Source organism: Mangifera indica, chromosome 6 (genome assembly GCF_011075055.1).
Source record: "Mangifera indica cultivar Alphonso chromosome 6, CATAS_Mindica_2.1, whole genome shotgun sequence".
Lineage (NCBI taxonomy): Eukaryota > Viridiplantae > Streptophyta > Magnoliopsida > Sapindales > Anacardiaceae > Mangifera > Mangifera indica.
This window is the reverse complement of record NC_058142.1, coordinates 1,921,575-1,935,857: the sequence shown is the minus strand read 5'-3', so window position 1 is coordinate 1,935,857 and position 14,283 is coordinate 1,921,575. Positions and strand designations below refer to the sequence as shown.

At 34.5% G+C, this 14,283-nt stretch overlaps 1 protein-coding gene and 1 long non-coding RNA gene across 3 annotated transcripts; one reads left to right on the top strand and one right to left on the bottom strand.

Moving 5' to 3' along the window:
* Nucleotides 1–5,830: 5,830 nt before the first annotated feature.
* LOC123218315 lies at nucleotides 5,831–7,840 on the bottom strand. 2 transcript variants are annotated; one of them, XR_006502665.1, is made up of 3 exons: nucleotides 7,086–7,840; nucleotides 6,567–6,635; nucleotides 5,831–6,458 (listed from the first exon to the last, which is right to left on the bottom strand). It is a non-coding gene; the product is annotated as an uncharacterized LOC123218315 (long non-coding RNA). The 2 variants fall into 2 exon arrangements; XR_006502664.1 differs by lacking the exon at nucleotides 7,086–7,840 and having other exon boundaries at nucleotides 6,567–7,002.
* A 1,965-nt stretch (nucleotides 7,841–9,805) lies between these two features.
* Nucleotides 9,806–14,283, top strand: LOC123218638 (probable alpha,alpha-trehalose-phosphate synthase [UDP-forming] 7). The gene is made up of 4 exons (XM_044640149.1): nucleotides 9,806–10,010; nucleotides 10,248–12,349; nucleotides 12,427–12,700; nucleotides 13,403–14,283. Exons 2-4 carry the CDS (start codon nucleotides 10,362–10,364, stop codon nucleotides 13,709–13,711), a joined length of 2,571 nt encoding a protein of 856 aa, XP_044496084.1. The 5' UTR covers nucleotides 9,806–10,010; nucleotides 10,248–10,361; the 3' UTR covers nucleotides 13,712–14,283.

The window sequence follows — 14,283 nt, the reverse complement described above, 5'->3', positions numbered from 1 at the left end:
TGAAAGTTTGAAAATTCACTTTTTCCTCATAAGGTTTTGAAACTATCACCAAAGACGACAGAGTTCGTCGTCTCCGATCGTCGTCTTCAATCACGTTCTCTCTCCCTTCCAACTTTTTTCTTCCTTCTGATCTAAAACCCTAAATCTTGGTTAGAGATCGTTGGCATCAAACGTTACTTTTCTATAACCGTATCTTCGTCATGAAAGCTAGAGGGAGCGTCGATAGACGAAAGGTCGGTCAAAGAATGTCGTCGGAGAAAGAATGAAACCTTAGGAGGGAAATGACAATTTTTCAAACCTTGAGTGGAAAAAAACGTAATAGTATTTTATTTTTTAAATATTTTTAGTTAAATAATAATTTTACCTCTATTTATAAAAGTAAATGGGTAGGTTTTTAGATTTGTAAAAGTTAATGGGTCAGAATTTCTCCTTCATTAAACCTTGGCTGGAACATTGTTCTTTGGCCTTCTGATAAAGAAAAAGAATTGACCCATAAAGGCTTTGCTATCACAATAATTGTTTATTTCATTTTGTCATCTTCAATTTCACTAGGGTTCAAGACTTTTGTCTAAACAAAACACAAATATGGCATTTATTCCCAAAGAAATCTGACCATACATGTCTGCCATGACCAAAACTTGAATATTGAAATATTATATAACGAAAATATCGAAGTGATCAAATGTCAAATGCTCATATATTTTGTGTTGACAATATGTTATAACATCATTATCGAAATACTAATTAAAAAGAAACTGATCTTCATACCAAATTCAAATACTTTTTTCTTTTTTCTTATCCAATATTCTTACATTTATTTAGCAATTACGATTGACACATTACTAATAAAAATTAATAAGCCAAACATGGTTGATAGAGGAAGTTGTTACGTAAAGTCTGTTGTCCTCGTATTGCTTAATAACAAAACTATGTGCACTCAATTTTTAGTACATAATTAGGTTTTTAATTAGACATTCAAAATTAGGTGTTTATTTCTTAATCCACCTTTAATTTAATGGTAATCAAAAACTTGAATGCAAAGTTTAATGCTTTCTAAAACAATTATCTCTTTTTTCTAAATTATCATTTATTTTACTCTATATAATTGTTGACATCTTTGGATCAATATTTGAATACTTTTATGATAATGAAGTGTTTTCTTTTTTTATTTGAGTAAAATTGTATTAGCACAAAGAAATATCGAGTCAAGCTAGAGTTTGAAAAACAAACTAAACTCACTAATCCCCAAATCGAGGATAGCGAAGGAAAAACCTAGAATCAAATCAAGCTTGCACCAATAACATACAAGGAAAGCACATCATGCAATAGAGTATTTTAGTAACACCATCGTATAATCAAAAGGACAGCACATTATTGATCAAGCAATTTATCAGAAATACTGCAAAACTAGAATGCATCAATAGATGCAGACAAAAGGTTACAATCAGCCTTTATATGATCGCACTGCACCTTTCCAAACAAATATTCCTCAACAACTGTTACTCAGCAAAATTCTTGTTCTTTTCCCTCCTCTTTTTGCCTAGAAAATAGTATTGGGAATTGCCAGAGGGAACAGGAAGTGGGTTTTGATTTTGAAAGCCAGTAATGTAACCCTAGTGGACTGCATAAATTTTTTATAGTGACCCATTCTAACTCTTTTTATCAATTAACCACTACCAATTGTCTGTTAAGCCGGCTATATATGAAACTAGAAAAAAGAAAGTGCACATAAGCATAATACTGACTTCCAAATTAGGCATTTTACTTAATCTTAAGCTAATGTCATACGGCATGTTGATTGATAGTGCCGTGTAACCACAATGATAAATATTTGTCTCTTGAGATAATTATAAGGATATTAAAACAAAACCCCACTTGCAAAATTTTTCTTCCAAGAAATAAAAGCCCTTCTTACCATGTAACCACAATGCTTGGCTTTGACTTTGTCTTGCAAATCACATGCAGCAAATTCGGCTTGATCAACCCAGTTGTTAGGTGAAGGAACTTGACAGCTTAAGCTTCTAAATTGGCAATGAACTCCAATGGACATTGTGATTAATGAGCTTGAAGAACCCATATAGGTCCTGCGAACAAGCAACTTGAAGGCTTGCACATATTTGGGATTACAGAGAAATTTTCTACTGCTGGTTGTGACAGAACCAGCAAGGATTTGTTGGTTTAGTAACTATTGAGATTTTGAAGATTTATAACATGAACTGAAATTCCAATGAAACTCTGGCCGGCGGCTTAGCTTATCTAATTGTTACTCTCACCTAACAATGCCACACGGCAATTTTCTGCCTAGTTTGAGAATACCAACTTAATACCTTCGACAAATGACACCAACTTATATGAGACCACGTTGATTCCAATTTTCTTAAATTCTAAGCCTTATTTTATCATTGACTTCGGTTGCACAAAAAAACACCTCTCTCTAAGCTAAAACTGACTTGATCCCCACGCTCTCTCTGACTCTGCCTTCTCTCTCTGTGGGCTGTAGCCGTCACGCGGTGCTGTAGTCTATAGTGCATGACTTTTAGCGTTCATTCTCTTTATATAAATCAAACCGTCTTGTAAAATCACTCCCATTAACCCTCTCTTCACATCACTCAACGATACCCAGATCCGATTTTCTCTCCTTTTCATTTCTAGCTCTACATTTGAGTCCATGGCTCGTTTGGGTTCTTTGGTCATCATTTTCATGGTTTTGTTTGCCTCATCAGTCGTACCGTCTCTGGAAGCCAGAAAGCTCCTAGACAAAGAGAAGATCAACGACAAATTTCCTTCTTTGTTCAAGAGTCTGGTTCTCAGTGCCCTCCCTAAAGGCACAGTTCCATCTTCTTCTCCTAGCAAGCGGACTCACGCCACGCTTGACGATGAAAAGCTCTTCACTCGACACCTGGCTAGCATTGATCGGATTCTCCGCTCAGTTCCAAGCCCCGGAGTCGGCCATTAGTATTACCAAATAATTTTCTAATGTGTCAAGTTATTTGATACAGGCTGAGACTTTGCATAGTTTTTTCTTTGATTCTTTCTTCTATTTTTATGGGATCATTATTATAAATTAATTATACAAGTGTATATTCGAATTCAGGATTATTATGGGATTAATTTTATCATATGTATATTCCATTAGATTAATGAAAACTTTATTTCTTGATTAAAAAGAGTTGTAAAAATGTGTTATATATATATATATATATATATATATATATATATATATATATATATATATATATATATATATATTTGTGCTGTCCCTTTCTCCTTCCTTCTTAACTTTGAATGTAATGGAGTGTCACAATTGAGCATTTCATTTTCCTATTTTACTTACTTCTCTTGGAATTCCACTTAGTTGAAAATTCATCCACCAATTAATATTATCCTTCGAAAAGGGAAACAACTTGGACTTGTTGAGCTCTCTACATGTCACGTAAAAGTAAGCCACATGCTTCTGATTTTCTTATATAAAAAAGCCTCAAAAGTTTGAAAACCGCGTTTACAGATAGATCATCAGTCACAAGCAAATTGTCGGTTTGCTTAGCAAAAAGACTCATGCATGCTCTGGAGGTTAAATTGGTCAAAGAACCTCGCCGGAAAGGCAGACCCCCACCGGCACAATGTCCATGTCCAGAGCCACAGCTCTCTTGAATTGGGAAGAAAATGTCAAGATGAAGCTCAAAAGGAGTATCATTCTACTGCAAAAATTCCATCCAACCTCTGTGTCTTGGAATTTAATAATGACTTGGATGTCAAAATGAAGCAACTATATAAAAGTAACCATACATATCTTGCACAATAATCCACGCAAATATATGATTTTGATCTGATTTCTTTTACCAAATTTTCAAAAAATTAGTAATTTTGGGCAAGTAAAAAAAATAATTGATAGAAGAGGCCCATTGCCATTGGTCATTAAAAACGTCCAAATTCATTGAGCAATAATTCAAATATAACATAGAAACTAGGCAAAGTTACGCCTCAAAGCCATCAAATTTGACCCCGATTAGTCAGTCAGTCGGTAGCTGCATCTGCCTAATTCTTTCATGCTATGGCATTCATTAATTCTGATAAAATCTGTTCCTCAATCTTGACTATCTTAACTTGTTTAGCCTCCCACTGCCGCAAGTTAATTTTTTTTTTTAATAATCTAATAAATTTATAGTATGAATATTAAACCTATAATTATTAAAATTAAGACGGTGTATTGGGAGTCTAAATAGTGACAATGTGGATGCCGAAAGCGTCTCCAAGTCAAAGGCATCATGTGGGCAGGCAGCCTGCAACATAACATCACAAATGTTTTGACTATTTGACCACACGTGAGCCAGATTGTACCTTGATTTTCTACACGCATTTTCCATTCCGAGCCAACTGTTAAAGGCTAATGCATATGCACCACTTGCAAACGAGTCGAGCCGTGACCTACTTTGAACCGCTTGAGTTTCATTACTTTTAAATTAAGTTTGAATTCCAGGATGATTAGGTTGGTGAATAGCTTATCTCTTAACACAAATAAAATTTTAAAAAATTTCTAAATCTTTTAGTTTTACACTTAAATCTTTAAAATCTTATATTATGTTCGAATATGAATCATAATTAATAAATAAATAAATATAAATTTTAGGATTTAAATCATTATAAAAAAGTATAGGAATTAAAAATGATTTTTTGAATCAAACTCAATCTGAGACATTTTGACAAATTTGAGTTCAAATATGAATTCTTCATACATGGATAAAGAAGGATTAATGAAAATTTAAGTGGGATATAAAATAAATGTATAGAAGACATATAATATAAAAATTTAACATACCATGATCTAAGAAAAATGAAATCAACAAAGAAAAGAAAAAAGAAATGGAAATAGCTTAATATCTCTTTCATTGTTATAATAAACACAAGTAATACAATGTATATTAACTTTGAGTATATAGATATGTATATATTTATGCGTGTCATCGTATGATTAAATGTTATTTTATTCTTAATTTAAAATTACTTAATCATATGATAACATATATAAGTGTATACATATTTATGTATTTAAAGTGAGTATATATAGTTTTATTAAAATAAACACTTGCATATTAATTTAGAGTCTTATTACATAAATATATAAGCTATTGTTTAAAGATAAATTTTCACCCGTTAAGCAAAATGAAAACAGTTAACATAAAAATCATTTTAATAGTCAAATTGGATTGGATCGCAATTCAACCAACAGTCTAGGTTCACGGTTTGATTGAATGAAAACCTAAGTCAAACCCGATTGTTAAAATTAACAAAAAAAATTTATTTATTTATTTATATTTATTGCTAGGACTTAAGCCAAAGACTTTATCTATCAATTTAAACTATGTGTTATTAAACAAAATTTATACAAAAATTTTTTTATATTAAAGTAATTTGATTAAATTAGTAATTAATTATATAAAATTGTTTTAAATATTATTTTAAATATTTATCTAATCAGTGAATCGATTTGACCACGAGTGGATGGGTGGGCCAAAGTTTTTACAGAGTGACAGAGTGCATGGACAATTTGGTTAGGTCATGCTTTCAGTTCCACTTCCTTCTGGCGTGCCATTGTTAATCACCAGAAGTAAGCTGATTGTTCCAATTTCCATGCACATGTTTAGTTGGCTACACCTATTTCTTGATTGATGTTTAGTACCATTCCCCACTTCACCCATTGCCGCCGGCCATTGAGTAAGACAAGAAAGGATAAATTTGGCTTATGATTTAAGAAATTACACTGATCCAACAAAAGCATGAACACTTGAAACAGGAAAATTCATTTGAGCTACTATTTTAACTACAGCAAAACTTCACAATTGTTAATTGCTTTATTTCAATGTAAATGTTACAAGCTATGTAGTTTCAGTAGAAGTTGAAAGCAAACTCACCACATTTCTGGAATATTTTTCTCTGTGCTTGAAAACATCATCAGAGAACTAACTTTACTTCTCTAACTATAATTTTTAACAGAGCCTTTAATTTTCTTTGTTGATTATAAGACTCAGAGATCACTTACTGGAGACTTGTGGATTTTGTGAACTTCCTGATGAACTTGGGGGCAGTTTCATATAGGCTTGTTTTCTCAGTCTTCTGAAAGTTCTTGGTTTAAGCCAACTGGTTTGGGTTCAACTCAAGCAATTGTTTAAATGGTGTACATTGTTCAGTCAAATTAATCTGCTACATAGATTGAGCTTGCTCAGGATCTTTGCTTGTTTGGATTGCATCCGACGAGGCCAAGCTTTGCTCTTCCTCTTCATAGGCTGTGTCAAAACCTCTCATCTCCATGAACTCTTTCAATACTTCTTCAATATCATCATCGGTCTGAATCTGAACCCAACCTTCTACACATTGTTGCTTTTCAGCCATGTTTTCATTTGCTGTCTTGCAATTTTTCTTGAAGAATCAAGGTCTTTAATAGCCAAAGGAACCACCAAAACCTCAAGTAGTGAACAAGGAGGGTATAGAAACAAACAATGAAAAATTAATCTTAGAGTTAGTAGCATGATTTATAATTGTAAGCACAGAGATATTATTAGAGAATTTACCAAAGACAAGTGAGTGGTACACCAAATATGATAGCCCATTTGGAGACAGAAAACTATATTTGCTATGACCTGTCATCCAAGTTTCAATAAAAGATGCATCATTTCAATCAAGAAATTTATAAATTGAATGTATGATTCTCTTTTCCTATTCAATTATTTGGATGCATGTTACACATTGTAAAGCCAAATGTAAACAACCCCATGCATAAGGAAAAGGCAAAGCAGTCCTGCAGATATTCCACTGTCAATGGGGAGGAAAATGGGAATCCTCTTGGTTGCCTTTCCATGGCGAAGTAGAGCAGCCTTAAACCATAAAACATTTTCAAATACTACAAAAATTGCACATCATAGCTCTGTAATTACTGAAGTAACTTATGTTTTTGCTATAAGCCTCACTATTTGACATAAAGTAACGTCTGCATATATAATGTTTAGATGTTGGATTATGCTGCATATATAATGTTTAGATGTTGGATTATGCTGCATATATAAAATGGAAAGAAAGAAGATTTTTGGCACCAGATGAAAATGTCATAGCAACAGCAGCAAAAGCTCCAAGTAGTGGCACCAAATGATAAGCTCCTTTCACTTGCCAACAAACCTGGAAGCAAATTCAACATTAATTTTATCAGATGGAGTGATCACATGATCAATTTTTATTATCTTTTTTAATGCTGTTCTTTTATTTGACAAACTGACAATCATAGCTGTTTTTCCTTGTAATATTCACAGATGAGTTTCTTGGCTCATTGGATACTCCTATGTCTAAGAATCTTTCGTATAAAATTGTTAAGAAAGAAGATACCAAATTAGAAAACAACAAGATGCCAATGATGGGCAAATGGGGCATTTCTGGTTAATAAAAGAATGAAGTCTTTTTTATGGAGGAGATGGCAAGCAGGCTCAATTATATGCTGTCTTGGTGGACGGCCATAAAATAGTGGAGGGAGATGAACATCAAACATGTCCTCCTCAACTTTTTGGTTACAAGTAAACATCACAAATATAATCCTTGAAATGGGTTTATTTTGATTCCTTTCTTTTAAATACTAGATATGGCAGAATACAATGCATTGAAATTAAAAAATATCCCAGTTTGTCAGGGACCAAATACGATTCCTGTAACAAAGATAGCCCCATTTTCATTATCCTACCAATCAACAAAATCACAAAGAGTGGGGAAGAAGAAGATATGACAAGTTACTAAAATTGAACAAAGAATAACCCCAGAGAAAAGAAACAGACAAGTTACAAAGAAAGATGATCAGAAGAACAGTAAGCTTTTGAGTTGGAGTCCACCTTCTTATGTAGCTGGAATACACAAATTTTTCTTCAATATCTGGAGGAGTTACAGTTCCATACGCAAACCCTTGCTTCTGTTGGCAGTAAGTATCAATTCAATGGTTAATTGTTCTTAATTTGGGAAAAAAAAATAACTTTCTCTTTCTCCACCAATTAAAGTGCATGTCCCATTCTGGTCAACATCACTTTCAGTCTTTCACTTCCCCATTTCTTCCTACCTGCTCTGATTTTACGTGAAAATACAAAATAGAGGAGTCTCCGATCCTGAGCAGTGACTGGTTTGACCTAATGGCATCGGCCACCCGTAGGTTGTTGACCATCTTTATAAAATTTAAAGTCCATGACCTAAGGAATGTTTCCGTCTATTTTACTGTTAAATCGTGACTTGTAATTTTTAAGTAATTAGACCAGCCTCAATGTATCAAAGGGGTGTTTGGTATAGTTCATAGTAACATTTGATAACCCTAATAATAAAATGTGGGGTAGGTAATCGAATTAAATTAAATTTTTTTGATTTAAATTAGATTTGAATAAAAAATTATTTAGTTTGAGTTTAGTTAAAATTTATCGAATCAAAATTAAGTCTGATCAAAATAAAAAATAATTTAATTTAATTTTATAGTTTGAATTAATAGGTTGAATTTGTAGTTCAGTTTAACTCAAATTTATGATTCGAATTTATAATCGAAATTTATTGATCAAGATCATGACTTATTGACAAAACTACATGGTTTTACTAAATTAATATTAAAAATTATTGATTTGAACCAAATCAAACTACGAATTTAAATAATCAATTCGAATTGATTTTATCTATGAATTCGAGTCAAATTAAATCACGAATTCAAACTATGAATTCTAGTTAAATTCCAATCAAATTTAATATAACATCTTTTAACTTAAGTTCAATTTAGTTTTAAAAATAAGTCAAATCTTCTAATTTAAATTTAGTTTGAATTCAAATCAAATAAATTTAAATCGAACTAAATCAAATCAATTCAATTTAGATCATATCTAGTGCTCAATAAAATATATATCTGATTTTAAGTATTTAAATAAATTATTATATAATTATATATTATCTGATTTTTAACTCACATAATTAAACAATATTTTGGTAATTAATTAAATACTTAACGCTGATTATTGTTGTGTTTAATTAATAATAATAATAATAATAAATTATTATCCATTCCAAAAACAATTGAAAGAAAGACAATAATGATGAAAATTAAAGGACAAAAGGACATATCTCACCTTATTTCAAAGAAAGTCACCTCAGCTAGGCGTATCCCAACCCAACTCAGTCACACCCCCAACCAGGAATATTCCTTTCTTTTATTTATGCACAACAGCACAAACTGTGACCATTTAGCACTGCCCAACCCCGTTTCGCCACGTCATCAATTTTCTGTCATATGAGACGCATTAATTGACTAGTCACCACCCCTATTCCATCTTATCCGCAAACTTTTTACACCATGTACGGATGACTGCTTTGGACTGCTTTCGCCATCCTCATTCTATTTATTCAGGTACACCTTGGACCACAAACTTCCCCGAATCTCTTTCATCCACTTACTGACACGTGTTGGATTGGAACAAATTAATTACGTGGTACGATCCCAGTGGTAGGAGCAAAAGATCTCTAGTGATACGTGAAACATGTGATGGATTACTTGGAATGACGTGGCGCAACCAGGTGGCAAGTAGTAAGAAAACAAGGCCAGGTTGAATAGTTGACACGTTGGCCTCTGCCAAGCGAAGAGGGAGAAAGAGCGCGTGAGGTAGGAACTCGGTATTGCCAGCTGGCATGACCGGATAGTCCACTGGCCAACCCTTATCCTCTTCTTTATTTTAAAAAAATTATTCTAATTTCGTATTTTTTATTATCGTAAAAATATAAAAAAACTGCGAAGGAATAACCATTTGTATCGTATGTAGAGAGAGAGAGAGAAAGAAAAGAAGAGAGAGATTTGTAAATTTGAGTGGTTCTTCAGATATATAGAAGACCAAACCCTAGATTTCTTTTTCTTCCTACGGAGATATATATTTGGGTTTTTGTTGGTGCTTTTTTGTTTTGATTTTTTATCCATCTTGACTGGATAAAGATTCAATTTTGTTCTTCAAAGCTGTGTTAAGGTTAGTTTTTCTTTTTCTTTTAATTATTGATATTATTTAAGTTGATTTAAGGATTGTTAATTGTATATTGATTAGAGTTTTTTGATAAAGACTATGTGTTTCATTGCAATCATGAATTTTTTTGAAAGTGATAATAAATGATTGATGATGTTTCAATTTAATGTGAAATAGTGTTTTTGTGTGTGATTTTTTATTGGTGGCTGATTAATGATGTGATATTTATTAAACGTTTTGCAGATCTTGCGAAATTATAGCCATTTCACGAAGGAACAAACCTTGGGTCTGGTTTAGACATCGGAGATCTTGTTGTGTGTTATTTGAGTTGAGGGTAACAACAAGAAGTGGTTAAAAATGATGTCAAGATCGTATACCAATCTTTTAGATCTAGCATCCGGTAATTTTCCTGTCATGGGCCAAACTCGTGAAAGGAAAAGATTGCCAAGAGTAATGACTGTTCCTGGTGTCATTTCTGAGCTTGATGATGATCAGGCTAATAGTGTGAACTCGGATGTACCATCCTCGGTTGTTCAAGATCGTGTTATAATTGTAGCGAATCAGTTGCCTGTAAAAGCCAAGCGTAGACCTGATAATAAAGGGTGGAGTTTTAGCTGGGATGAGGATTCTTTATTATTACAGTTAAAAGATGGTTTGCCTGAAGACATGGAAGTTATATATGTGGGATCATTGAGAGTAGATGTTGATATGAGTGAACAAGAAGATGTATCCCAGCTTTTGTTGGATAGATTCAAGTGTGTGCCAGCATTTTTGCCAGCAGACATTCTGGCAAAGTTTTACCATGGATTTTGTAAGCAGCATTTGTGGCCGCTTTTTCATTATATGCTTCCATTTTCGGCTACTCATGGGGGAAGGTTTGACCGGTCTTTGTGGGAGGCATATGTATCAGCAAATAAGATTTTCTCTCAACGGGTGATTGAGGTTATAAACCCAGAAGATGATTATGTGTGGATTCATGATTATCATTTGATGGTACTTCCTACATTCTTGAGAAGAAGGTTTAATAGATTGAGAATGGGGTTTTTCCTTCACAGTCCATTTCCTTCCTCAGAGATATATAGGACTTTACCTGTGAGGGAAGAGATTCTTAAGGCGCTTTTGAATTCTGATCTTATTGGTTTTCATACTTTTGATTATGCTCGGCATTTTCTTTCTTGTTGTAGTCGCATGTTGGGTTTGGAATATCAGTCAAAGAGAGGTTATATTGGATTGGAGTATTATGGAAGGACTGTTGGGATAAAAATCATGCCTGTTGGGATTCACATGGGGCAGATTGAGTCTGTTCTGAGACTTGCAGATAAGGAGTGGAGAGCACAGGAGCTAAAACAGCAGTTTGAAGGAAAGACTGTGTTGCTTGGTGTTGATGATATGGACATATTTAAAGGCGTTGACTTGAAGCTATTAGCGATGGAACATATGCTGAAGCAGCACACAAAGTGGCAGGGGAGGGCAGTATTGGTACAGATTACAAATCCTGCTAGAGGCAGAGGGAAAGATCTTGAGGAAATTCAAGCTGAGATACATTCAACCTGTAAGAGAATCAATGATACATATGGCCGGCCTGGTTATGAACCAATTGTGTTCATTGACAGGCCGGTTTCCCTCAGTGAAAGAGCTGCATACTATACCATTGCTGAGTGTGTTGTTGTCTCTGCTGTAAGGGATGGGATGAATCTAACCCCATATGAGTATGTTGTTTGCAGACAGGGAGTCTCTGGATCAGAGTCCTCTTCTGAATTAAGTGGACTGAAGAAGAGCATGCTGGTAGTATCTGAATTCATTGGATGCTCACCTTCACTGAGTGGTGCAATTCGGGTCAATCCATGGAACATTGAGACGACAGCAGAGGCAATGCATGAGGCAATTTCTATGGCCAATGCTGAGAAGCAGTTGCGGCATGAGAAGCATTATAGGTATGTTAGTACACATGATGTGGCTTACTGGGCAAAAAGCTTCTTCCAAGACATGGAAAGGACTTGCAAAGATCATTTCAGAAGAAGATGTTGGGGAATTGGTCTGAGCTTTGGTTTCAGAGTTGTTGCACTTGATCCAAATTTCAGGAAGTTGTCAATTGATGCCCTTGTTTCTGCATTCTTAGGGTCTAAAAATAGAGCTATACTATTCGATTATGATGGGACTGTAATGCCCCAAACCTCTATCAACAAGGCCCCAAGCGAAGAAGTTATCTCAAACATAAACACTCTTTGTGATGATCCCAAGAACACTGTATTTGTTGTTAGTGGAAGAGGAAGGGAAAGTTTAGGCAAATGGTTTGCTCCATGCAAAAAACTTGGAATTGCTGCTGAACATGGTTACTTCATGAGGTATGTATTTACTACGCCTTTGTGCGTTTTAATGTTTTTTAGCCATTGGCACTAGCACTAAATTGTGTGGCTATCAGGTGGTCTGCAGATGAAGACTGGGAAGTTTGTGGGCAGAGTGCTGATTTTGGGTGGATGCAGATTGCTGAGCCTGTTATGAAATTGTATACGGAATCTACTGATGGTTCTTCAATTGAGACCAAAGAAAGTGCTTTGGTCTGGCATCATTGGGATGCAGACCCCATTTTTGGATCTAGTCAGGCCAAGGAAATGTTGGACCATCTTGAAAGTGTACTTGCAAATGAGCCTGTTGCTGTAAAAAGCGGTCAATTCATTGTAGAAGTAAAGCCACAGGTATCTATCTCAACATACTATTTATATGCATGTGTTTTTTATCAGTTATCATATATACGTTTTGTTTTTTCAGGCAGCAGGTTTTGCTGTCATGAACATGCATAAGCAGTTGAAGATGCTACTAAACTACTTTGTTCAGTGTCTTTTTTATTTAGTTCTGGCTATGACCGACAAGATATGTACTGAGATCATGTCCACGACTCCATAAGTTTGCCTCATATAAGAACCATGCTAAGCAGTTGTTCTCTTAGGTGTTTAAGGGATGAGATAGGATGGGTTAAATCCTAGGTTTAAATCTTGATTATTTTGAGCAGAAAATAAGCCACCCATATTGTCACCAACGGCCATGATAATTTTGCTTTTTCTTCAACTATTGAATGGGGCAGGAAAATGCTACCTGCCTATTTACGCATGCAACATGTCAAAGTTTAACTAATGGTAAACACTCCTAGTTTTTATGATACCTGTTATGTTCTGTACACATATTGAACATCATGATGCTAATCTGAGAATATTTTTGAAGCCCTTGTGTAATTTTTTTGCTTATGGACAGTTGATGGCTCTTAAAACTAAATGGTGCAACTTTTCTTGTACTACATTGGTTTTCTACATGGTATTCTGATGCTTCTAAAGTAGTTGATAAAATTTCTTGAATTTGTAAAAAGCTAATTTTATTAACTAACATTTTTTGGTGGCTTCTAGGGTGTCAGTAAAGGTGTGGTTTCAGAAAAGATCTTCACAGCAATGGCAGAGAAAGGAAGGCAGGTTGATTTTGTACTTTGTATTGGTGATGACAGATCTGATGAAGACATGTTTGAGATCATAGGCAGTGCTGTGACAAATGGTGTCCTTTCATCTAATACATCTGTATTTGCGTGCACTGTTGGACAAAAACCGAGCAAAGCCAAGTACTATCTGGATGATACAGCAGCGGTTGTAAACATGCTTGTCGCACTTGCAGATGCTTCAGACCCTCCATCCTCTCCGAATGAGTTGCCTAGATCCATTTGAAACTTTTCCCCGGTGAGTTCTCCAACTCTGGCTTAACTCTTCTTAAGTAAATCTGGATAGGATGACACCCTGGAAGTAGCCTCTTCAAAAAGATATTGTATGGTGTCTTGTTTGATGGTCTGATGGCCAATGGAGAAACATCGACCACTTGAATTTTTTATGCCACAGACAACAAGGGCTTGATGATGTGGGGGAGTGGGATTTTACTTTGAAAAAAATTAATCTTTCCATGTCAACGTTGAACAAGTAGAGCATTCAAGGGCATACTGGAATCATGGAGATTGACCTGGAAGTGAATGAAATACTCAAATAGTTCGTCACATACATGTAAAGGCAGCAAGCTTATCCTTAGCAATTGTTAGGTAAATCCTGTAGGTGACATACCTTTTTTCTTATTGGTGTTCAGGCATGACAAATGAGACTTTGATGGTGGGAAATAGAGTTTCTCCAACTGTTAGGGCCTGTTTCCCTTCCCGGGTGAAATTTTTTCTGTTATTTGATAAATCCTTTGCTTAATAAACCTGTAAATACTACATAAATCTTTTCGATTTAATCTCTTTAAATGCCTTGCA